This window comes from Cibotium barometz, chromosome 40 (genome assembly GCF_041138505.1).
Source record: "Cibotium barometz isolate CiBa-2024 chromosome 40, ASM4113850v1, whole genome shotgun sequence".
NCBI classification, from domain to species: Eukaryota; Viridiplantae; Streptophyta; class Polypodiopsida; order Cyatheales; family Cibotiaceae; genus Cibotium; species Cibotium barometz.
In genome coordinates, this window is record NC_141085.1 from 49,614,958 (window position 1) to 49,640,404 (window position 25,447).

General features: G+C 41.9%; 2 protein-coding genes across 4 annotated transcripts; one reads left to right on the top strand and one right to left on the bottom strand.

Annotated features, from left to right (window-relative positions):
• The first annotated feature begins 2,336 nt into the window (after positions 1–2,336).
• LOC147615600 (uncharacterized) lies at positions 2,337–7,626 on the top strand. Its single transcript, XM_086779018.1, has 4 exons — positions 2,337–2,522; positions 2,616–2,974; positions 3,059–3,328; positions 7,611–7,626. Exons 1-4 carry the CDS (start codon positions 2,337–2,339, stop codon positions 7,624–7,626), a joined length of 831 nt encoding a protein of 276 aa, XP_086635144.1.
• Positions 7,627–8,863: 1,237 nt separating this feature from the next.
• LOC147615601 (protein NUCLEAR FUSION DEFECTIVE 4-like) lies at positions 8,864–14,299 on the bottom strand. Of its 3 annotated transcripts, none has more exons than XM_086779701.1 (2): positions 13,987–14,293; positions 8,864–10,912 (listed from the first exon to the last, which is right to left on the bottom strand). In XM_086779701.1, exon 2 carries the CDS (start codon positions 10,805–10,807, stop codon positions 8,870–8,872), a length of 1,938 nt encoding a protein of 645 aa, XP_086635827.1. In that variant the 5' UTR covers positions 10,808–10,912; positions 13,987–14,293; the 3' UTR covers positions 8,864–8,869. The 3 variants fall into 3 exon arrangements, 2 of the variants coding, with proteins under 2 accessions (XP_086635827.1, XP_086635828.1); XM_086779702.1 differs by having other exon boundaries at positions 14,133–14,290; XR_015262870.1 differs by lacking the exon at positions 8,864–10,912 and adding an exon at positions 13,754–13,851 and having other exon boundaries at positions 13,987–14,299.
• Between the last annotated feature and the right edge of the window lie 11,148 nt (positions 14,300–25,447).

The window sequence follows — 25,447 nt, forward strand, 5'->3', positions numbered from 1 at the left end:
TCGGAATGTCCGAGGAGTAGTGCTCACGTCCACCCTCTGCAGCGGCGGCCGGTGGATCATCAGCAGCTTGTGCCTGTTCAAGTAATATATAGTATATAAGTATATATATATGCAATTCAATAAACCAAAACCATTCGTTACGAATTTTCAAGTACCTGTCGACCGTATAGTCTCATGGCCATCTCAAACTGCGCGTCCGTAATACGTCCCTCGGCTCTGAAGATGGCCCACGTGTCACGTCTGCTATGCCGGCGAGCATACGCAGTATCGTGGGTTGTGGGCTTCCTCCCCGTAACCCGTCGTCGCTGTATCATAATCAACACAATTTGTAAGATTAAAACAATCATAGAATCAATGAATTAAGTAAACAATCAAATAAAGTGGCAGGATACTTACGAACTCTGCCTCCCATGACTCGACGCCGCCAGATCCGAAATGCGAAGATCCAATGGTCTCCATCTGGATCCGTCGTGCCTCCACATGCTGCCTGCTCTTCACGCCACCCTCTGCTCATTTCTTTGCCTCCTTCCACTCGCGTTTGTGGGCAGTGTCGGCAGGATAGCCACCCGCAGCTACATTTAGCCGGTCATCGTACGCGAGTTTTTTAAGGTGAGATCTTTTATTACTTAAGATCTCCCTTATTCGCGTCCTTCCCCATACATCCGAGAATGTAGCATGTGGGGGATTGGGGTACCGACTATGTACAGCCTCTATCACCTCCCTAACTAATCGGCTATTTTGATCTTTAAATTTAATAAAACAATTTCTATATGAGTTTGATACTACCCCATCACTATCCCGCCACTATCCGTCACATCATAGCAGACCACTCTCTCTATCTCTCTCATCTCCTCCTCTTCCGAACTGTCTCCTCTAACTCTTCTCTCTCTATCTCCTCTCTCACCGCGTGCCCTACTACCTCCCCCACCTCCCCCACCAAAGCACCCGCCGCATCCTCCACTCCCACTCTTCCTACTGCTGCGGGTGGAGTCACGACTGGGGGATTGTCTACGTGACGGTGGTTGTGAGCCCTGACGTGACGGTGGCTCTGAGGGAGCACGTGATGGTGGCTGTGAGGGTGTACGTGAGTGTGTCTGGGACGAGGTATGTCTCCTCGGTGGACGTGGAAGAGAAGTTGCATGCCGTCTCGTCGGACTCGGAGGAATAGACAGCACTGGAGTGCCCTGGATACTCGCGGTAGGGGTATAGACACCAGGCAGGGAAGGAGGGGGATGGGCATACATATACTCTGTAAGCTCAACCGGACCAGGTTGGCGCCCAAAATGATTCAGCATCTCCATCAGCCAATTGTTGTACGCAAATGGATCGGATGAAGAACCTGGAATATCCATAAAGAACCTGCAACAAACATCTTCATGTACATCATGGGCTGTCTCTTGACTCACACAAATATCATCATTCAAGTCAGTTGCAAGCAAATCATGAAATCTGAAAAGCAGAAACGCGTGTATACACCCGTCAAAAAACGCGTGTATACACCCGTCAAAAAACGCGTGTATACACCCCTCAAGATTCGCGTGTATATCCGCGTGAACAGACTCTGCAGACAGGTTACATGCGCTTTTACACGCGTTTCTACACGCGACCTGCGAAATTTTTTTTTCGAAAAGACCGACCCCCGACAAAGACAGAGTGTCCTTATAAAAGGACCAACCATTGTCGCCCCTGTCAGGATGCAGTAACCCAATCGTGTGCAAAAGGACAAACCCAAAGAGCAAAGAGCAAAATAAACAAATCTGACAAAAGAGACAAGGCACAGGACAAAGTGACTCACCTCTGAAAAAGTGAGTCTTCTCTCGCCCCTGTCAGGATGCAGTAACCCAATCGTGTGCAAAAGGACAAACCCAAAGAGCAAAGAGCAAAATAAACAAATCTGACAAAAGAGACAAGGCACAGGACAAAGTGACTCACCTCTGAAAAAGTGAGTCTTCTCTGCTCCTTCCTCTGCTCCCTCCTTCTCCCGTGTGTGTGCTCCTTTCTCTGCTCCCTCCTTGTTGTTGGAAGAGGCGAAAACGCATGCAGAGTCAATTTCTTAGTTCAAAATCTATATTTGGGGAAGGCGGGCTATTTTTAGTTTAAACATACCGTCGCGTTTATATTCGCGTTTATAAATGCGTGTATATTCGCGTGTATGATATTTTAGCTGCGTTTATACACGCGTTTTGCAGAGATTACCCGCGTTAATACACGCGATTTCTAGGAACTAGCCGCGTTAATACACGCAATTTTTAGGAAATAGCCGCGTCAATACACGCGATTTTTGTGCTTTCATTAAAAACATATAATGATGTTGTGTTTTCTGATTTGTACACAGGATGTCATCAACCTCTTCAAGCAGTTTTGGGGAAGATGAGACAATGCATCATCGTAATCGCGATGTGTGGTTGGGACAACGGATCAAATGTATGTGTAATCGATGTCAAGGATGCATTGTACGAGCACGTCGAATTACCTTGAATCACATCTCCATGTATGGAGAATGGAATCAAACAGGTTTAGAGGTGAGTAGATGTAAATTGATGGTATTCAAATGACTCATGGTATCCAAATTAAATTAATAGAGTTGTAACATATAATTTGATAAATTGAAGCAGGATGCAGTACCACACCCTAACATGGTACCCTACGCGCGACGAGAGCACGTAAAGCGTCGACGAGATGATGCTGGAGCTTCGGGATCTATTGTCAGAGATGAGTGGGAAAGGGATGACAATAGCCCTGCACCCCACGAAGTTGTGGAAGAGGAGGTGCTTGATGATATGGTGCGGAATCTTTTTAAGGATGATCCCAAAGGCATGGACGACGATGATATGGAACAAGAGCATCTTTATAAGGCTTCATCGACACCGGTGTTTGAAGGGTGCACATTCTCAGTTTTACGTGCTTCACTTGAACTACTTAATATACAAACAGTTTATGGATGGAGCAATGCAAGTCTTGACGCATTGTTGAAGTAAGCATTCTAACTTACAAATTTGAATTAGTGGTTTAAGGTTTAGGATTTAAGACTAATTATAATTGATGATATTGGATGCAGGCTATTATCAAACATGCTTCCAAAGGAAAATAGACTACCCACCTCAAGAGACATAGCGAGGCGCTATGTGACATCTCTTGGAGGACTGGATTATGATAAAATACATGCATGCGTCAATGATTGCATTCTCTTTCGTGGGACGCATAAGGAGGCTCTACATTGTCCCACTTGCGGTGAAGCAAGGTACAGAACAGATATGAAGAGTTTTGATATACCTCGTAAAGTTTTGCGACACTTTCCTATAATTCCTCGCATCAAACACATGTTCAAGTGCCATAGCAGAGCTCATGTCATGGCATTCCTCACATCGATCGGATGATGGCATGTGGAGAATTCCCGCAGACACTCCTGCTTGGAAGCATATTGAAGATGAGTGGCCCAGCTTTAAAACAGAGCCCAGAAACTTGAGACTTGGCCTGGGTATGGATGGAGTGAATCCATTTGGTTTCAAAAGCACCGCATACAGCGTGTGGCCAGTTGTGTTGGTGAATTACAACCTTCCATCATCAATGGCGATCAAGAAGGGACATCTTATGTTATCCCTTCTAATTCCAGGGAAACATAAAGTCAAGCATATGGATGTTTATCTTGAACCACTGATTGATGAGTTGGAGGAACTATGGAGAGGTGTTGCGGTGGTGGACATTAGTAGGCCTCCCTCCTCTCGACACTTCGACTTAAAAGCAGTGTTGATGGACAATGCATGACTTTCCAGGATACAGCGATTGTTCTGGTAAGAATTCTAATTACCTCCCTACTCTATTACTATTGGCTATATATATTAATTAGACGGTTTGACTTTATTATTCTAACTTTTATTTATATTTTAACAGGTTTGAAAACATCGGGTAAACATGCATGTCCTGTTTGTGGCCCTTCGTTAGTACATGAGTATGCTGATGGTTTGTGTAAGACTATATTCGATAATCATCATCGATTTCTCCCCTCAGATCATCCTAAATATGTTGCTAGTAAGAGTAACATTCCTCCACAAACACTTCGTGCAAAAGATTGGAAGCGTATTTGGGAGTCTACAACTATTCTTCCTCCAGATGGCATGAACAGGTATAGTGATGTTTTTTCAATCTTGTTTTGTGTAGTCTCTAATTGGATTAAAGGTCACATAGAGCAATCCCTTGTGCAGGTACTCCATTTTTTTTTGGCTGCCATATTGGACCCATCTTAAGATCAACCATCTTTTTGATCCCATGCACATCTTCAAGAATGTGGGATCTGGTATTTGGGAACATATTACTGGTAAACGAGACAATGTTAGCGTACGTGAGGACTTGCGGGTCGCAAGACGTATGCGTCAAGCTTGGCCACGAGAGGTGGGTGGGCACGTTCGTCTTCCGCCTGCACCATGGATTATATCAAAGAAAGAGGAGAAGCAGGTAAAGCAGGCCATCACCACTTTGCGTACTCCCACTGGATGCATGAGATCATTGAAGGGAGCCTTTACAACCACTAAGAAAAGAGGCGTTGAGCAACTATATGGGTTGAAGTCCCACGATTGGCACAAGATGCTTCAAGTAAGTGTTTTCCAAGTCTTGTACGTACGTTGAAATTAAATTTTGTAATGCCATAAACCATAAATGTGCTCTTATGTGCGCAGTTCATACTACCTACTAGCATCGACCATTGTGCAAATAAGAGTTTGAAAAAATGTATTTATAAGATGGGCGAGCTTGTGAGGTATGTAAAACGCTCAGATCACCCTTCATTATACCTTGCAAAATGAACGTGCATGAGGTATAACGTACTATTTATTTATTTTTCAGATATGTTAGTTCCAAAGCAATTGATCCAGCCACGTTGGATGATGCACATGTTATGGCAGTGGAGGTGGTTTGTTTGGTAGAGGAGACTTTTCCGCGAACCATTCTCACAAGTCAACTACATCTCATTGTGCATTTAGTGGACGAAATTGCTTTATGTGGTACTGTGCATGCACGCTGGATGTTCTTCCTAGAGCGCTTCATGAAGACTTTGTGAGGCAAAGTACAAGGCCTGAAGGAAGCATGGCCGAGGGTTGGTTGATACAAGAGTCTCTTGTATATATTTCAAAATTTCTTGGTCAGGTGGACAGCTCTTTGCCACGACTATGGAGCAATGAAGAGGACTTGAGGATGACCTCTATTGTGCCTCAAGGAAAAGGACAGAGTAAATTAATTGACAGAACATTGATTGATGATCTCAATTTCACTTGTATCCTTAATAGTGATGTGATGAGCAGATGGGTTACAAGATATGAGGATGCAAAGACAAAAAGGCAAGCAGAAAGAGCTCTCTTTCGAAGGCAACATGGCTCTCGGAAGGCGTACCCTAAGCATCTAGCACACTTCCGAATGATATCCATGTTGATTGGTTGCATGAGGAAATGGAGAGAGCAGAGAGCGACGAGGGGCTGCATATCACGGCGGAAGAATGGGAGTATGCACGAGGATGCATGTCAAAGGTACATAGAACTAATGTTTTGCATTAGTTGTAAGTGATTTGCTTTTAATATTTATTCACATTGCTTACACAAATATTGCTTCTATTTTGGTCCAGTGCACTATGTTCAATGCTATATGGTGTGAAGGCAAGCATTTTCGAACATAAAGAATTGATGAAAAGAGAAATACACAAGATTGCGGTGTCATTAGTAGCTTTGAGGGAGCTAATGGAAAAATGGATGATTATTGTGGCATAATCCAAGACATATTTAGGCTTGACTTTCGTCGCTTCTTTGTGTATGTTTTGGATGTCAAATGGCAAATGAACGTGGTGGAAAAAGGGCCTGATGCAACGATAAAACGCCATGCAAGTGGATATGTAACTATTGACTCTACAAAGTTCTGGCAAACAAAGAAAGATAGGCTCGTATTGCCACAACAATGTGAGCAGGTATGCATTTTTTTACTAATGTGTTTCATGTACATATATATCTAAGCTCGCGTACCCCTTGACTTTTGATATGCTAATTAATTACTGTACTGTGTGTATTTGAGTAGGTTATCTATCTACCAATGGTGCATGACATCAAATGGTGGTACGTCATCCCTATTGCACCACGTTCCAAAGTGATGTATAATACATTCACTGATATGGAGCATATGGAGGATGTAACAAGCCGCAATGAAGATGATGTCGAACATGCCATTGAAGATGTTGTGATCGATGATCAAGAAATAAGAGATGATCATGATAATGAGGATGAGCATGCCATTTCTCATGATCATGAGAATGACCCTACCATTGAGGATGATGGTGATGTTGATGAGGATGATCAGGACATCGATACCACTATCAATGGAGTACAGAATATCGATAGTGGAATAAATTTAATCGTAGCCTTACCAATTGATCAAATGGATATTGATGTTGATCGTTTGGCAAGGATGGATCTTATTGAAGATGAGATCGAACCCTAACCAATCCGTCACTGTATGTTCTAAATTGATGACATTTTTATCATCTCATATGCATGATTTATTTTTGAATATATTTCATTGTTGTAAATGCATGTAGTGGGATTGTGTAATGATGTATACTGTAATGTACTATGAGATGGTTTAAGGAAAATAGTTTTTAATTTTGTAAAGGAATTCAGTTTTTCTCTGCCATGCGTGTATTATTCCGTGTATAGTAGCGTGTATTTATGCGTGTATAATAGCGAGTATTACCCCGTGAATATTATCGTGTGTAGATGCGTGTATTACTGCGTGTATATAAACGTGTTTATACATGCGTTGATAAATGCAAATATACACGCGAATATAAATGCTAAAATACACACGCCCGATTCTATTCAAATACAAGCGCGACCATACACGCGTTCGTAATTTATCGCGTGTATGAAACACGTGTATGGCAGCATTGTCTTGTAGTGAATAGATTCCAATGGTTACAACATGGTATAGACAACATACACAAGCTGCGTAGCACAAAATCAAGCAAAGATATCACCGCCAATAGCAAGAAGATATGCATAAGCGAGAAAGTGCCCAATAAGAAACCAATCAATCTTTAGGGTTGAAGTGCTTTTAGGGCTATTTTACTAATTAAAAAAATTACTTTTGAATTATTACATCATGATCACTATTTTTGGCATGCTTATGTGAACAAAGTTGATGCACCACATCAACTTCTCCACACAAACTCAATGTCGTGCATCGAGTTTGTGGTAAACTTGATGCATAACATCGAGTTTGCATGGAGAAGTTGATGTAGTGCATCAACTTTATGTAAGAAACTATGCTTTTTTTAGGCCTAAAATAGGAGTCGTCTCACACAGCCATCATGCATGCTTTTTTGGGCTCACGATCACTACACGACTACCAACACGACTACCAATTACTCAACATTGCCTAGATGGAATTTAAAAACTAATTAAGGATTCATGGAGTGCCATTAAGGGAGATGGTGGAAGCCAATGAACTGAAGCCAAAGAATGTGTTGAGGGTTATTTTGAAGCCTTTGCATTGGGAGAAATGCATCTGCAGTGGCCGATCGGGAAGAGGGATTGAAAACAAAAAAACCACTTCGAGATTTTGGGTGGTTTTTACAGGTGGTTTTCAAATTAGACAAGCGGTATTCCACCTTGGAAGGACTCTCTCTCTCTCTCTCTCTCTCTCTCTCTCTCTCTCTCTCTCTCTCTCTCTCTCTCTCTCCTCGTCTCCACACCAAGTGATATTAAAAAAAGGTGAAAATTGCATCACAATGTATACCTTCAACTTGGCCAGCTACTTCTTCAGCTTAGTGAGCATCTTCTTAGCGGCTTCTTCATCTCTCAATGTCTTCTTCTGTAGCCCTTCTACCTTGGTCTTATGTCTACCCTCTTAGCCCCAATCCCCATAATTCAATGTTTCATTGCCTCTATGGATTCATTATCCTTGCAAGTCTTAAACTGATGATGACTCATGTACTCTCTAGACACTCAAGCCAAAACCATAACCAGGGCATCAAAGTGTTAAGGTAGAATGACACTAATTCTATATGTGTTTGGTTGTTAAACACATACAAACTTTCAAGGTAGAATGACTCTAATTCTATATATGTTTGGTCATCATATTAGTGTCAAGGTAGAATGACTCTAATTTTGTATGTGTTTGGTTGTCAACCTTGTAGAGGATAAAGGTTGTGCCTGATGGATCCAATATCAAATACTTGCTTTCCTTCACCCACTTGTACCACTCCCAAATATTGGGGAGGTTTTTGAAAAAAACAAGTTTTCTACAGACAAAATATGGCACCTCTGTGCATGACTCTTGGACAAAGACACCTAAAAGCCTATCACATTGATCTAAAATCCAACACTACAATTTCGATCGGGAAATGCTCCATATAGACACATTAAACCATTCCAAGAAAAATTCAAGAAAATGGTGTGCATCCCTGTGAATTAAGAACACTACACCCCTGTGACTCTTGGACCCTCCTTATTTGGTTTGCATATGGAGGCATACACACGTTATGGAAGATTTCAAGGGAGACGTGTGGTACATTCCTAACATATGATACTCCCTCTCTCTCTCACACACACATAGCACGACATAATGCACGGTCTAATGCACCACACTCAATCTTATGCAAAGTAAGCAAAGTAAGACATTTGGTGCTATAGGACTCACAGAAGGTGTATTAATTGAAGAGTCTCCATTCTAGATCCACATACAACAAAAGTTCTGTTACAAGCACATATGAGTTGCATGTGTATAATAGTAAAGTTCTATTTAGACTCTCAGTATTGAAATATATGCAATCCAATATATCAATGCGCTTCAAAAAAGAGAGCTTATTGACTTTATAAATCTTGTCTCCGTTATTCTAAAACGGGGCCTCTTTATTACAGCTCTGTTCTTGAAGTTTCTTAGATGCCTGGGTTTTGTAATATGCCATTGTACGTAGCGTGAGCACGACAGACAACAGTGTCCCAAATGCAGTTACTCCAGTCAAGATGAAGAACGTAGACCGGAAACATTTGGTTCCCTTGCAAAGTAGCTTTACTGTTGATTGTGTTGATCCTACCCCTGATGTGCTCTGTTGCTTTCTAGCTTGGTCATCGTAGAGAACTCCTGCTATTCGTATAGATAATACATATTGCCCTAATGGGTCTGCACAACCTAGTACAGTGTAGATTGTACCAAGGTTTTTGAGGCCAAAGAGCTCTGATACAATCAATGCAGTCAAGGTGTACTGAGCTCCGATGGACAAACCAACAATAATAGAGCCAATGTAAAGTGCACCTTTTACGCCCAGCGCAAATAGCAGATTGGCCAGCACCAAGATTGCCACAGAGATGGAGAAGACAGCAGGTCTTGTGAGGGCGAAATGAGTGCCATCCATATGTATGAACATGTCTGAGAGAGAACCGGCTACAATGCGGCCAAAGAAGCTCCATATGCTGACTAGCGAAACCAATGTGTTGATTTTGATAGCAGAGTAGTTTTGTGAGTATCCTACTTGCGCCATGTTGTTGAGAAATGCCATCGCCGCACCGAGGCCACAAGTCAATGCTAAAAAAAGTATCCACATGTCCAAAGACATTAACGCCTGTGCAATGGAGTGATCCTCACCTCTTGGCGGGGAAGGAGCCCATAGATGTAAATGAATCCATGTTTTGCATTTATTAGTGAGCCGCATGCAGATCCCTTCTTGGCCGGTAATTGATTCATTGCTTAGGTTAATTGATGCAGGGTCAGCTGTGGGCGGAGGCTCCCGATCACTTTCATGATCTCCCACAGATGTAATTACCTGATGATCAGCTGATACTGTAGTTGAATCTCCTAATCTTTGAAGGATATCGTGATCATTTGCACCTTCTTTTGTAAGGATTCTTCTAAATTCCAACTCCTTGAGTTGCACTCTGGACTCCACTGCAGCTGTGTCAAGCTGTGCCTGAGCTTGTCGGTCCTCCTTTAACTTCTTGGTCTCCGACCACACCACCACCAACAATGGCAGGCACAAAATGACCAGCATAAGTGATGTGAGACCTCCAATGAGTGGCCTGGAAAGAGAAGCCACATTCTCAACAACTAAGATTATCATGAGATACAACGCCAGTGTCGTTGCGATCGCGTTGAAGGACCGCATAATCCTTGAATTACCCTCCTCACGTCCATGATCATCCACATATCGCATAAGGAACATACAGAGCAGGGATATCATGGAGGGAAGGCATCCTGCAAGCAAGAGGAATGAGACAGGGTTGTCACCAAACACAGCGTAATAAATCTGGGGAAGGATGGCACCGCTGAGACCATAGAATCCCTTGGCGAGGCCTAGAACAGTCCCTCGGTTTTGAGGGAAGTTCGTTAGGCAAATCACCGTGACTGCCGTCTCAGGGAAGGTCTGTGCGTTGGCTCCCAAAGCCAAGAACAAGGAAAGATGCCACGCTCTTAGCTTGCTGAGGGAAGAGAACAACCGCCCTGTAAGTGCAAGCCAAGTCATCACGTATCCAAAGGCGTTGAGCATAGCACCCACTGCCATAACTCCGGAGGGCGACCAAGAATCGAAGAGCAATCCTGACATGAAGCCAACACCGTCACCTACACCAAGGAAGAAGGAGACGGTGTTGAGATCCTTCTGATTCAGTCCCAAGGACGCCTTGATGCTCTGAGAATACACAGAGAAGTCGTAGGCTGCGCCAGCAGAAGCCATCACGTAAAGGCCGGCAACCATCACCAGCCATTTGCTCTTTATAATTCTCTTCAATATAACATCCACTTGCTGCGACAAAATATGATAATCAACTGCCGTTGCCATGAATAAAAAACCCTGCCGAGAACAAGTGGTTGAATTTCTCCCCTTTAAATGAAATAATGGGGACACCCTTCAAATTTGAGGCATGCTCCTAGCTATAGAAGACATCTGCAAGAAGAATACACAAACTTAATAACCTTAACTATGTTCTTGACAAATCTCTCATTTTTTTTGGGCAAAAATATATAGTAACGACTGCTCCTCAAATTCATGTGCGTCTCTAAGAAAGCTTATGAAATATAATTTGTGGGCAAAAAAAATATATATATATTTAAGAAAGGTTCCTTGAAAGATATTCGTATATCAAATCTTGAATAAGAATCACCCATTTTTGCTGGGCAAACATGTCCGTAGAAACTGCACTCTCGAGTTTGCCCAAGAGATACACGCAGCCTTTGTGTTTTGTTATTCCACCCATAATAATATCCAACGACCAGAATCTTGACAGTACTCATATCTTATCGGAGCAAGGCCTTCAATAGCGGTCGAGACCCATGAGACCCTCGTCCTCGCATCAAACATCCATGTGTACAAGTGAGGGTTAACTAACAAGCATGAGGTTCTTGGTGCAACCAAGATCTCTATCGACTTGGGAGAGGCGCAATACATTTGATCAGTAAGAGCATATGCACCATGAAGAATGCAATTTTCGACAGAAGAATGCTCTGCCTACAGCTGATGACGTAGATTTGTTTGCACCCCACCTAGATGGGCAAAGTGTGTAAGAATAATAGTAGTGATCCAATCAAAGGTATTCATGGACCACTACACACACAGATGTGTATTAAACAAGATCAAGACTGATCCTAGAAAGCAAGGAACACTTGGAATTAGACTAAAGATGAAGCATAATCAAATTAGAACAGTCAAACAAGAGCATAACACGTGCAAGAACAAGTTTCACAAGGGATCACTTAAACAAGAGCATAACACACTCAAGAACAAGTTTTACAAGGTAGCACAAAGCTATAATAATCCCCAAGAGATTACACATAAGCTAGGCTCTTGCACACACAAATGAGTTCTCATAGCGCCCCCCCATGAAAGGAGGTGCCTAGATCCAAAATCTCCTCCACGTCTCCTACATCTACTCCACCAATGGGAGAGGTGCTTAGGCTCTCACACACACAAATGAGTTCTTATAGCCACCCTCATGAAAGAAGGCACATAGATCCATAATCTCCTCCACCTCCCCTACATCTACTCCACCCCCTACCTCAATAGGAGGTGCCTAGGATCAAGGGGATTCCAACTAGTGTTTCACCCAGCTTTCTCTAGTAAACCTAAGCCCTAATAGCCTTAGACATTTGCAACTTTCACTAAGACACAGTACGAATATATGGATACTAGATCACATGTTACACTCTCTCTTGATCAAGCATCCACAGCACACAGGGTGTGCTTGACCAACGATACATAAACAACAAAAAATGCACATTGGCTAGAAATGAACACAGTAAAAAACACTAAGATGATGGCAAGGAATCTCAGAAGATATGCTCAATGAAGTTGGCCTCACGGTTGGCCTTGTCCTTATCTACATTTTTGTTGATGTTATCCTCCTCGTCATTCTTAAAGCAATCCTTGATGACATGTCTCTTCTTTTTGTAGTAGTAACAAATCTTTGGGGGTTTCTTGTCTTCTTCTCCATGGCTGCAAAGGCTTGCTCCCCCCAGGTGGAGCATGGGTAGACCTAGGGAAGCCTTGTTGGCTTGCTCTCCCAGGTTGAGCATGGGTAGATCTAGGGTAGATGTCACTAAGGTGAGGGTGACGTTAGGTTGGTTGGCAATCACAGAGACAAATTGTCCATAAGATAGAGGCGTATTAGAAAGGGACGACGTTGCCTCGCATCAAACATCAATGTAATGCCTTGTTGGATAGTGCCCTTGCTTGGAATGGGAGGAAGGGAAATGGAAGAGGGAGCAAGAATTGTACTATATAATGTATCAATGCCTCAGCTAGTTGGTATAAGTGAGGGTTAATTAACAAGCATGAGGTTCTTGATCTTTATCGAGTTGGGAGGCGCAACCCTTTGGGACTCTATGTAGCTCATGTCGCTGATCTCCCATAAATGTTTTTCGCGGGGCCAGAGAAGCCTTTAGTATGGAACGCGAAAAAAAACGGGGACTGCATGTAGTGCAAGCATTTCTGCTATCTATCTGAAACAGTGGAAGAAAGGCTAGGCTACTTGTGAATCGGAAAGACGAAATTCAAATCAAAAAAGAGATCATGATAATTATTATGGTTGGAGTAAGAGCATACGCACCCGCACCGTTTTGATCAAATATAGTATTGAAGCCATAAAGGATGCAATTTTCAGCAGCAAGAATGCTTTGCCAGGTAATTCTAATTTTATGCCCCCTATCTAGTTAGGAGAACAAGAATAATATGGGGTTTAGGATTATGCAGAAGAAGGCATGCAAGAAAAGGTTGTGCATGTATTGGTTATCATGTTATGTTCTTGCGAGCTTAAATAGGCGGGGGAAGAAAGAGGAAGATAATGGGACAGATAACGATCCACGAACTTCAAATACCTAGACCACAAAAAGTCGACACATTGGTTCCATTGTTAGGACTGTTCGTAAGGAGGTAATGACAGCACAATGGCAAAACTTGTAACATCAACACTTTGCAAGAGGCAAAGGTAGATGAGTTGGGAGCTAAAATTTCTACAGCAAGCTAAATAATTCACGAGTTTGGTATCTTGAGTTCATTTTTTAGCTTGTTTAAATAATATTGCAATATTAAATGTAGAAAAGATTTAATCAAATAAACAAGTAGTGATAGCCAAGATCGTGTTTTTCTGGGATTAAAAAAAAAGAGAAGACAAGTAATTTCAGTAAGAATTTTGAGTTTCCTTTCAAACTATATATATATATGCAAATTGGGCACTAGCTACACCCACCCACATGATAGTGCTCGAAAGGTCCAAATCTACGAAAAGACCACAGGTCAAAGGTGCTTCAAAAGCCGGGTGCTATGGAGGCATGAGAGAATTTGATCTCCTTGCGTGCAGGTGCAACTAACTAGCCATGGCAAGCAGCTAACTGAAACAGTAGAGAGAACATCATACAACAACAATGAGTGTGCATAGCTGGAAACCATGTACAATAGCCAGCATGCAGCATCGGCAACCATCCAGAAACTGTGTACAACAACAATCAATATACGGATAACATCACCTATTTAGTGGCGCAAGCGACACTCCAACTATCGGGTGCAACTAGACGGCATCACAGGGAAAGTAGCCCATCACAAAAATTAGAGCAGCACAAGGCACATACGTGAAGTGGGCTAGACGGAGCAATCAAGAGAAGGGGCAGCGTACATGCAGCTCGCCATAGTCGAGAGGGTAGCACGAAGGGAGCTTGCTATAAGAGCCTGTAGCAGATAGAAAGAGAAGAAGCCACATGGTTCGCTCTACATGTAACCACCCTGTAGCAGCAAACAGGAAAAAGAAGGAACAATGCCGCGTATAGGGAGCATACAGGCAGCTCGCCATAGAGACCGGCAGCGCGCAGGGAGATCGCTTTAAGAGGAGGCTCTTGTGCTTGCCACAAGTCCTGAAAAAGATCAGACGATCATTAAGCAATTCAGCCGTCACGGACACCTCAGTGTTATCGTGGGGAACTTGGAAGGCATCTCTTAGCAGAGTCGCCGAGGAGATAAGACAAGCGCCGGTAGCAAATCAGCCCACGGATAGAGTACACACTTAAAATATTTAAAAAAAACATTAATCCCTTCACTTTAGACCTTTTCCCCACCCCCATTCATGTCCACCTAACCCCCTTTTTCCCTCCACTACCCTTTCCCACTCCCCTTACTACCCGCTTTCCCCTGATTTGCTCCTTTTTTTTATTTTGAAACCTTACCCACCCCTTCCTATTTTTTCCTACCGACCATCCTTACCCCCTACTAGCTCCTACCCCTAACTCCCACTAACCTACTAACACTCCTTTGCTAATATTTTCTTACCAAGACTCTAATTTGGAAGAAACTGTAATTTCTAATATTTCTCTTTTATTATTTATTTTTTAGAGATAAAATTTATTAACCTCTTCCCCCCCCCTCTCTCTCTCTCTCTCTCAACAAATCACTAACTATAGCTTATTCTTAAGCCTAAAGATTTAATACTAAAAAAAATGTGTCTTGAGGCCATATAATTGTACCTCTTCTTTCTTTTTGGTCTTTGTGGAGGCACCCTTCAATGAATGCATTACTCCCGTTGGTGTACGAAAAGAGACAATCACATTACCACTCACACTTACCATTGGCTAGGCACTTTGAAGGCGTCCAATGTTTTGTAAGTCATCCTTTGCACCCTTTGTATCTTTTTTACCAGGTACATGGTCCCAAATATTTGTTGTCATATTCTTGAAGATATGCATGGGATCTAAGAGATGATTGATCTTCAACTCATACTAATATGGAAGTTGAAAGAAGATTGAGTGTCTAGACATCCCATTGGGTGGTGGATTGGGGGTGCTTCTCCATGCCTCAAACCAATCTCTACCTCTCATCACAAGTGGTGAGATATGTAAAGGAGGGAAAAATCGATGATGTTTGTCATACACCACCTTCTTTAGTGTAGAGGGTCTTTTTGAAACAAGTGATGGTCCACAAATCGGACATGCATGATGTCCGAAGCTCGGGGGGTCACTCATCATAAATATATAAGTATAGCACGTGGGTTCAACAGAAGGCCCTTTTTACACATTTTTTAAATGCCCTTTTTACACATTTTTTTACATATAGAAGGGTACCATTTAAAGGGGGTATTTCCAGATTGAATAGAAAAAGGGCGTGTTTTATTTATTAAAAAATTACAAATAAGAGATTTTTAAACTAGGCCTTGAACGCATGTGATATAGAGAGTTTATATATAGTGAACCCCCCGAGGTCCAGAATTTGCCAAACCTATTTTAAAATTGAGATGATTGAGAGGTAGAGATATAAAGTTTCAAGTTTAAAGTTATCTAGTTTAAGTATGTACCTGAGCACTCCGAGAACCGAGGATAGTCATGCATCGTCCAAAGCAAAACTCCTTTCATCTCCATATCACGCCCATTTATTGGCCTTGAGAAATCATGCACTTTGATACCTCGCCATAGTGTCTCAAGCTCCTCAATCAAAGGCTCAATGTACACATCCATGTTTGCCACCTTATACTTGCTTGGTACAAGGAGAGAAAGCATGATACATAACCTTTCTTGATTGCCACCCATAGAGGGAGATTGTAATTCACCAATGTAATAGGCCAAGTAGACCATGATGTGGACTTGAAGGCAAATGCGTTAACACCATCCATGCCCAAGCCAAGACGTAAGTGACAGGGCTCATCTTTAAACTCTGGCCATTTATGCTCTACATATTACCATACCAGTGAATCAGCCTACAATCCTCATGATGCCATCGGCTGTACGATGCATAGCATGCTATGTCATGAGTTCTATAATCTCCTTACATTTAAACATGTGTTGGATGTGCGAGGAATGATAGAGAAGTGTCTCAACACCTTTCGGGGAATTTTGTCTCCTTGCAAATCATCCCTATAGTAGCTCTCTCCACATTGCAGACATTGTGTTGCATCTTTATTAACCCCTCTAAATAGCATGCAATCAGTGGAACATGCATGTATTTTTGTATAATCTATATCTAACATAGAGAGCATATTATAAGACCTATCTCTCGTGAGTCTCATAATAGATTTTGTATAATCTATATCTAACATAGAGAGCATATTATAAGACCTATCTCTCGTGAGTTTCATAATAGATTTGGGACATGCATGTATTTTTGTATAATCGATATCTAACATAGAGAGCATATTATAAGACCTATCTCTCGTGAGTCTCATAATAGATTTTGAGGGGGAAGAATCATCTTGAGAAGCCTACAACATAACATAAGAAATCATATGTGAAGATATCTACAAGGAGAGTATATAAAACATGAGACATTTTCTATTTAAGAGAATAGAATGAGGCGATCTTACCTAATAAACTTGTGACACTTGCGTCACTCCATCCATAAGTTGCTTGTAAGTTTAATAGCCCCAAGTTTGCTCACAGTGTAGAGTACGAACATCTCTCATACAAAGGGGTGCTTGCCTCTCTATGCAAGGTTTCCTCCTCTTGTGACATTGGAGCTTGCTCTCTATCATCTATGACCTCTCGTTCAAATAATTCATTCACCATGTCTTCCATGATGAGATGCTCTTCCTCCTCATGTGGAAATGGCGGAGGCACCTCATTCATTGGTTGGAGAAGATGATTCTCAGCCATGCTTTCTCTATGAAGTCTTTTCACCTTTCGGAATCTACTCGATGTCATAGAATGGTGTGGCATGTTTTGTAACACTCTCCTATGGTTCCCCTCCATATTATCATCCACACTCGATTGTGCCAATGCGTCATGAAGCCCATATGTCTGGACATGCTCAATTGTTATACGATGTTGTCGTATATATTGGCCCTTGCATTGATCACACATACAACAAATTATTTCTCTCAACCATGCTTCATAACCAACTTTCATACCCTAATCACTATCAGACATCTGGAACCAGGCCAAAACTGATTATGTGTTAGTATAAAAACACATGAGCTATCCAAAAATGGCAGACATAAAGTTATCCAGGGTTTCACTGCTAGGGCAGCATTTACAGCAGTGACATTAATAGCAAAATTTTACAGCGAAATTAGCAACAAAATTTTACAGCGAAATTAGTAACAAAATTTTGCTGTTGAGCAATGACCTCGAACTGAGACTCTTGCCTAAATCATCATCATGGGATTCCTTTTTACCTACCTCTCTTTCTTGCACATACTAGGACAACGGATTCAACAGCACTTCCTCCCACCAAGTCCTTCCACCTCTCCCTCAATCAAATCTCTCTCCCTCTCCAAGGTAAGTGCCTCTCTCCTTTCTTTATTCCTTCCAATTTTTCATGGAAAGCTTCATTGCTTTATTGTTTTATAAGCTTTCATGTAAAGCTTCAACATATCTCTCTATGGAAGCTTGTCTTTCCCTTCCCCTCTCTTTCCTTTCCCTTTATCCCAGGCCCATCATGCTATGGCTGTGATGAGCCTACACCAACTTTACATCAACTAGACCCATCCCCGCTCCCTCACATCTGTCTTCACTAACAACGACGACGTAGTAGGGAGTCTGGGGGGGTAGTAGAAGTGCTAGCGGGGGGGTCAGGTTGCTTTTACTTTGGCGAAAGCAACACTAGGTCTCCCGAGTCATTTCCCCAAGAGAGGGGCTCTTCATCCGCTCATTTTGATCCACCCCAAAGGAGACCCATCCCAGCATTTGATCCATGAATCCTACCATACAACGTGTATGTCGATGGTGACCTCAATAGATGCATGAGGGAAGCAAGTCATGAACTGCATCAAGAGAGGAGTCGATTTTTCTTCTCGGAGGAGTCGATTTTTCTCTCTAATAAGAGAGAAAACATCAAGAGAGTGGTGTCAGGCAAAAATCTGAAAGGTGTTTTGAGTCTGTGTACATATGGGATGCGTGGTGTGTAAATAAACTTTGCCTTGAATGCCCTGGCAATTGTACAAATGGGTGGTTTTATGTTTCTTTTTACGAGCTCTTGGTGATGTTTGTGTGTGAAAGTATTACGGGAACCCCGAATGTGATGATGGTTGGTCAATATGGGCTGATTCTGGATGCAGAGATGGCGCTCCATTTTTAGCATGCATGTGACGATGGTTGCCAAATGCATGGCACCGACTGTGATGGTCATGTTTGGTAAGTTGAGATGCAGTTGATGGAGGGATGTGGGCACTTCTTGCATAATTTTGGAAAGTCGCGGACGCTGCACATGAACTTGAGGCGGCACAAGGTGATGAAAGGGCATTGGTGGCCATTATTGAGGCTTTAGACCAAATAAAAAATATATAATATCAATGTGGCCAACTTAGAATAGCTACGTGGAGGCTTTATTCGCTGCCAGCTTGACCATCTCGAAGGTTGGCGAACAGTGAGGTGCCACCTTGCAGGATAAAGGGAGTCGGAGGTGTGAAGCGGCCTTGTGAAGAAAGACCTCTCTTGTGGGGAGAGCCAACAGAGAAGCACTGCAGATACCAGAGGCGAGGAGAGGTGGCAAAGGAAGTGGCTGCCAAGGGTACGAGGGGTCGCTCTCTGGTGATACTGCAGAGGCTGGTGGCGAAGAGAGGTGGCGAAGGAAGTGGCCGCCAAGGGTACGAGGGGTCGCTCTCTGGTGATACTGCAGAGGCTGGCGAAGAGAGAGGCGCAGCTGAAGGTGGCTCTGGTGGTCGTGCTGGAGTGATAGAAAAGGTGAGACGGCTGGAGCGCAGGCAGGTGCCGCGTGGTGGCCGCCCAGAGAAGAAGGCCCGGGTTCTGTAGACAGGCAAAAAGGTGTGAAGCAGTGTTGCCGCCTTGTACATGAGGAGGCCTGGCGGGTGATTGTGTAGACCCAGACGGCGAGAAGGGGAAGATGGCCGCCTCGTAAGCGTAGAGCCAGACGGAGAGTGGTTGGCACAGCTGAGCACAGCGAGGAGAGTTGGTCATCAGCGTAGTGCAGGCGCTCTGGATTTGGCAGTGAACGCAAAGTAGGCTTGGTGGTCAGTTGAGAAAGATTGGCTGCAGGCGCGAAGACAGAGGGATGCAAGAGAAGGAGGGTGCTGCGTTGAGCAGTTAGTGTTGGTGCTGAAGAGATTGTGCAGAGGCCGGTGAGTGCGAAGGGCTGCAGACTCTCGTGTGGGCGACTGACGAGTGGTAGCCGCCTTGTGGGAGATAGCCGGGGGTGCAGGAAAGGAAGGCGGCCTTTTGTTGTTGCAGCTGTTGGCAAGGATATAGGACTGTAGAGGCTGGCAGGGACTGTGAGGAAGCCGTCTCAAGTGTCACTGGCACGTAAAAAGCAGCTGCAGAGGTGGCTAGTAGTGCTAAAGATAGGTGCGAAGGGCCGGTACCATAAGAGCCTACGAGGGCTGATGGCAGTGAAGCAGAGAAGAGGGGACAGAGTGAAGCAGTGAAGGAGGGTTGCTGGTGGGGCGCCCTCTGGAGAGAGAGAGAGAGCCTTGGGTGTTTTGTGTTGGCTGCAGTAGAGGTGTTGATGTGTGGGCTGGAGACAAGTGGGACTCGCCTACAACACTTGTTTGTTGGCAGCAGAGCAGGACAAAGAGTAGCCGAGTTGCAGAGGAAGCTGAGGGTTGCTGGTGGGGCGCCCTCTGAAGAGAAGCAGAGACCGGGAGACAGAGGCTTGGTTGTCAGACGCAAGGGTGAATTCCCTTGATGGCCAGAGTCGTGGTTTTTGGTGTAAATGCTGAGTTTGAAGTGTGATGAAGATGGGACTGGATTTCCCAAAGTGTATGATGTGGATGGTGCTCTGTATGTTTTTGCTGAATGATCATTGTCTATCGTGGTTTTGAGCTGTCTTTCTGGTGTGGGTGGGTGGTGAATTGTGAGAAGTGTTCCAGCCGGTGGTGGTGCCTCCATTGTGTTAGTCTTTTCAAAGTTTGGGAGGTGAAGGGCTATAGAGGCAATGGTCTTTTTTTCTTTTTTTCACCTCACAAGTGGCAAAGAACAAATTGGAAAAGGGCTATAGAGGCAGTGGTCTTTTTTTCTTTTTTTCACCTCACAAGTGGCAAAGAACAAATTGGAAAAGGCCAGTGTTTACTCACAGGAGGAGTGGAGGCATGCACGAAGCTTTGTGAGAAAGCACCGACGTGCTTTTCAATAACAAGCGGCAACGAGTGCTTCCTGACTACGGAAGCGAGGGGCTTCACACTTTGGCTCGGGAGGCAAGTCCTTCATTGCTCGTTTCGTAAGTATCTATTTTACTAATCAATTCCTTCTCCTCTTTCATTTTGTTTTGTACTATATTGTTTCCTTTAACTAATGTATATTTTCTTAATTGTTTTTTGTAGAGGGAGGTTGTTGGGTGTGACCCAACAAAAGAGGAGTGCAATTATGGATATAGATCCCTCCATCTGTAATTGTGGGCATGAACGTGTACGCAAGAATTATAATTATAGATACAGATTCCCCTGTTTGCAATTGTAGACGTAAACGTGTACATGTACATGAGGTGTATGCTTGGACGAGTCCGTTTTGGGGACTCAAGGCAATCGGGTAAGTAGTAAAATAGCCCTTATCTTATCTATATCTAATTGTCTTTTATTGTTTTACACTCACCTTGCTCTTGTTTGCATGTATGTAACATGAAGGGGACGAGAAAGAGGAAGATCCAAACTATGAGCGCATGAAGTGGGAGAAGGAAGTCAAGAGGAGGATGAAGACGATGATGAGCACTTAGAATCCGATGAGGATTCCGTCCTCTTCTTTGATTTATTTTTTGTGTATATGGCCAAAGTCTTGACAATTCGAGAAATTTAATATATATTGGGCTCACTTGCATTCTTCTCACTTTATGTCTTTTTCAAGTTTATGTTTGTATCACAAAACTGTGACTCTCAAGTTTTAATTTTTAAAAAAAGCTGGGGTAGACTAGGGAGTCTGCACATGACTCCCCATTCTATCTAACTTTTTTCTTTCCACATAGGTCTTTCGCTACTCAGCACTGAAAATAGCATCGAAATAGGCCCAACATCTCCCTACCCTTCTAGTTATAAAAGCGCTGCTATTTTCGCCTGCTACACTCTCATTCTACTACATTCCCCTTTGGCTCTCTTTGGTATCCTTTTTCCAACATCCACATCATGCACTGTCACTTGTTTTTCCCAATCTTCATTATGTACTCAGGCAATGTAGGCTTTGGGATAATTTCTTTAAATGTGCTAGCACTTGCACCAACCACATCATCATGTTGTACCCCACTATTAATCTTATCAATCACACTTTCAAATGCCTCGAGCATCGTTGTTGTTCTCACAAATGACAAAGAACTACTAGCATCAAATACAATCATGCAGTGTTATTTGTTTCCCAATCTTCACCATGTACTCAGGCAATGTAAGCTCTGGGCTATTTTCTTTAAATGTACTAGCACTTGCACCAACCACATCATAATGTTGTACCCCACTAGTAATCAATCACACTTTTAACTACCTCTTGAGTAATGTTTTTATCCTTACAAATGACAAAGGACTACCAACATCGAATACAATATGATTGTTGAAGTCTACAGCCCTAACCTTGTTTCCCTTTGCTACCTTAATCTCCATTAGACTCTTAAACTTTCATAATTCCAACTTTATGACACTACTAAGATAAGACTTCTGTAGGGCTTTTAGAGATAACATAGAGAGAGGTGGAGAGGTGCTGCACGCCCAAAAAAAAACTTATCATTAGTACCATAAGCAATGCAATGCTAGTTGGCACTAAATCACGAATAGTGCCGCTAATGCTAGGAGGATCTTAGGAAATGCTAGCAAGGCTACCTGTCACTTCCTTAATGCTAGGATTCTCTTAGGTAGTGCTAATGGGGCTACCTAACACTTAATGAGTACTATAAGCAATTATACTAGTAGTGCTAGTTGGTACCAAAAGCATTAGTGCTAGTAAGCATTGCTATTAGTGTTAGTCAGAACTAAAAGTAGTGCCAATAGTGCTAGCCAGCATTTCTAGCACTACTAGTAATGCTAGCAAGCTCTATACTAGATGGATTGCTAGTAGTGTTACATACCACTAGTAGCACTCTAAAAGTACTGGAAGCACCAATGTTAGGAGGATCTTAGGCAGTGCTAGTAGGAGTAGCCAACATTGAGTACTATAGGAACTACTAGTAGTGCTAGTTGGCACAAAACGTAGTACTAGTACCACTAAGTACTAGTACTAGTAGCACTAAATGCACTACTAGTAGTGTTAGGCAACACTAGTAGCACTACTAGTAGTTCTAGTCAACAATAGTAGCACCTCTAACTATGATGGTAGTGGTAACAAGCACTGCTAGTAGTGCTAATTAGAACTAGTAGCACTATTAGTAGTGCTAAACATCACTAAATATACTAGTAGCACTACTAGTAGTGATAGCCGATACTATTAGCACTAACTGCACTTCTTGAGTAGTGTTAGATATCAGTAGTAGAACTGGTAATATTGCTAGTCCATAATATAACACCACTAGCTATCCTAGTAGTAGTAACAAACATTGCGGGAAGGACTAGTTAAAACTAATAACACTATTAGGATTGCTAGTCATCACTAAACATATTAATAGCACTACTAGTAGTGCTAGCTAATTCTATTAGCACTAAAAGAAATTCTTGTAGTGCCAGCCAACACTGTACTAATGCTACTAGTGCTAGTCAGCACTAAAAGCACAAATAGCAGTACTAGTAGTGCTAGCTAGCACTATTAGCACATAAAAAAATGTTGTAGTGCTAGCCAACACTACTAGTAGTGCTAATCAGCACTAATAGCTCTACTAGTAGCACTAAAAGAAGTGGTAGTAGTGCTACCAAGGAAGACATACCATTATAAGTCTTTAAAATTCATAAATTTACCTATAGGATTCATAAATACTTTTGAGTGGGTTGTTGGTGGTATTTTCTATAGCCTCTTCCTCTAGGCATAAGGTAGCAAAGCATACCATATGGTATGGGTGTTTGCAAAGCACACCATATGTGGTAATATGAAAACACCATATGTGGTTGTATGAAAACATCATCTAGGTGTTTTCCTCACCTGTATGGTGAGGACACTATCCTTGCTCACCTGTTCAAGATTCTGAGAACCCAAGGAGTTGTAGTGTAGAGCTACATGATGTAATATCTTCATGTAGCTTAGTGCAAATATCTTTGCCCCTTCTTGGATATCTTATAATTCTTTTCATGTTGATTACAGTCTTCCTTGAAGACAGTCCACAACAATAGATACTTTTTGCACGTGTTTTGTAGCTTTTCATTGTTTAGTCACTCAGAGAGATCTACAAGATCTATGGTATCCTTTTACAACTTAACTTCTATTTTAATTAGGACCTCCATGCCCATATGTACGATGTAGATGTATACAGTGGTATAGTCTATGGTGTGGTGATGGAACATTGGTAAAACCCTCCTTTGTCATTGTGTCACTTATAAGGGGCTTGCAAGCTTAAGATGTACATTAGTGGGTTAATCCATGATGTTGCCTCCATCAATGCCTTTGCTTGTGGTAGTTTTCCATGACCCTTGATGATGGAGATCACACTCTTAGCAAAGACAACCCACAAAACCTTGTCTTTTGATTTATCCATTGCCATTTGTGTAGCTAAAAAATACTCAAGAAAACCCTCAAGAAAAAAATACACCTTTTGATGCATGTCTGAATGGACCGTTCTCTACACTTCAACTTGAAGCCCTTTCTAACCTCCATGAAAATGGATAGCCATTGTTTGTAAGGGATGTCAATATCTGTGAGCCTACATGGGCCTTATTAAGCTCAACCCATATTTCGCATGAAATTCTTTTGTGGTTGTGCACAACTTCTCCTATTTTTCTTGACTTGATATGGATGAGTTACCGAAGGAGACATCCTAAATAGCACAACAAGAAAACACACAATCTTTTTAGAGAGTTGGAATTAATAGAAACTTGGACCTATTCCATAGTAGGGAGCATTCATGTAAGGAGACACTTATCCTTTCATAAGTTCAGTATATACTATCCCTATGAGTACTATAATAGAAACTATCCCTATCTTTTTAGAGAGCTGGAATTAGTAAAAACTTGGACCTATTCTATAGTAAACACTGTTGCGAGAAAAATAGGTAATTGAGGAGGGTTACCTAAAAAGATTCCATCCCAAACTATGTGAAATCTCAAAAAATGGCTTAAAAACATAGTTTTTTGAAAACACATCTAGAATTCCATGTATAAATTTAAAAATTACATGAATTTTGCTATTTTTTTCAAGATTGAGAACACGTGTGACCTTCGTAGATTTATAAACTGCTGTTATTTGTGACATAAAAATAAACTTGACTTACAAAATGACTTAGGAGTTTACATAACTTAAAGAAATATCAATCTTTTTCAAATAAAAATTTATTTTATAAATTTCATGAATGTAAGACACTTTTTTTAATGTACTTTCTTGGGACAAATTTACCACTATGCATAAATATGCACAGTATTTGACAAGCACTAAAAAATATTAGAATACATAACAATATAAGCTCCATAATTTATGAAAAATTCTACAAACATCCTTGAGTCTATTTCTAGACCCAAATAGCAAAGCCTTTAATATATACTTACCGTGGTGACAGTTTGCATGACATAATTATTTGCTTTATTATTTATAAGCAGATAGTAGGCATGATATACAATCATTGCTAAGAATTTAAAGAGGTTAACTTATAGGTGTGCAAAGGTAGACTTGTATTCATATACATATATATATGTAGAAGATGGTAACTATGGAGGCTCTGAGTAAACCTAAGCATGTTAAAAGAGTAGAAAATTGAAATATTTTTTTGGCAGGATAATCTTAGAGGCAAACATCATATAGCCTATGGGTGTAAATTTCGACCCACATAGGCATTTGTTTTTATGAAGGAAATTTTTGTTATGCAATATGGATAAGGGTGGCGGGAAGAAATTATAGCATGAATCACCTTTAATTAAATCACTACCATTAAATCATTGCCTAGTGAGCCTTATTATTATTATGGTACCAGAGCTCCCTTTCTTAGGATTTCTTTTGTCTTGTGAGTTATAGATAG

Excerpts from the sequence above, each read along its gene's own strand:
- LOC147615600 (XM_086779018.1), top strand. The coding sequence starts at position 2,337 with ATGTCATCAACCTCTTCAAGCAGTTTTGGGGAAGATGAGACAATGCAT. Across the intron at positions 2,523-2,615 it reads GGAATCAAACAGGTTTAGAG|GATGCAGTACCACACCCTAA; the intron begins GTGAGTAGATGT and ends AAATTGAAGCAG. Across the intron at positions 2,975-3,058 it reads AGTCTTGACGCATTGTTGAA|GCTATTATCAAACATGCTTC; the intron begins GTAAGCATTCTA and ends TATTGGATGCAG.
- LOC147615601 (XM_086779701.1), bottom strand. The coding sequence starts at position 10,807 with ATGGCAACGGCAGTTGATTATCATATTTTGTCGCAGCAAGTGGATGTT.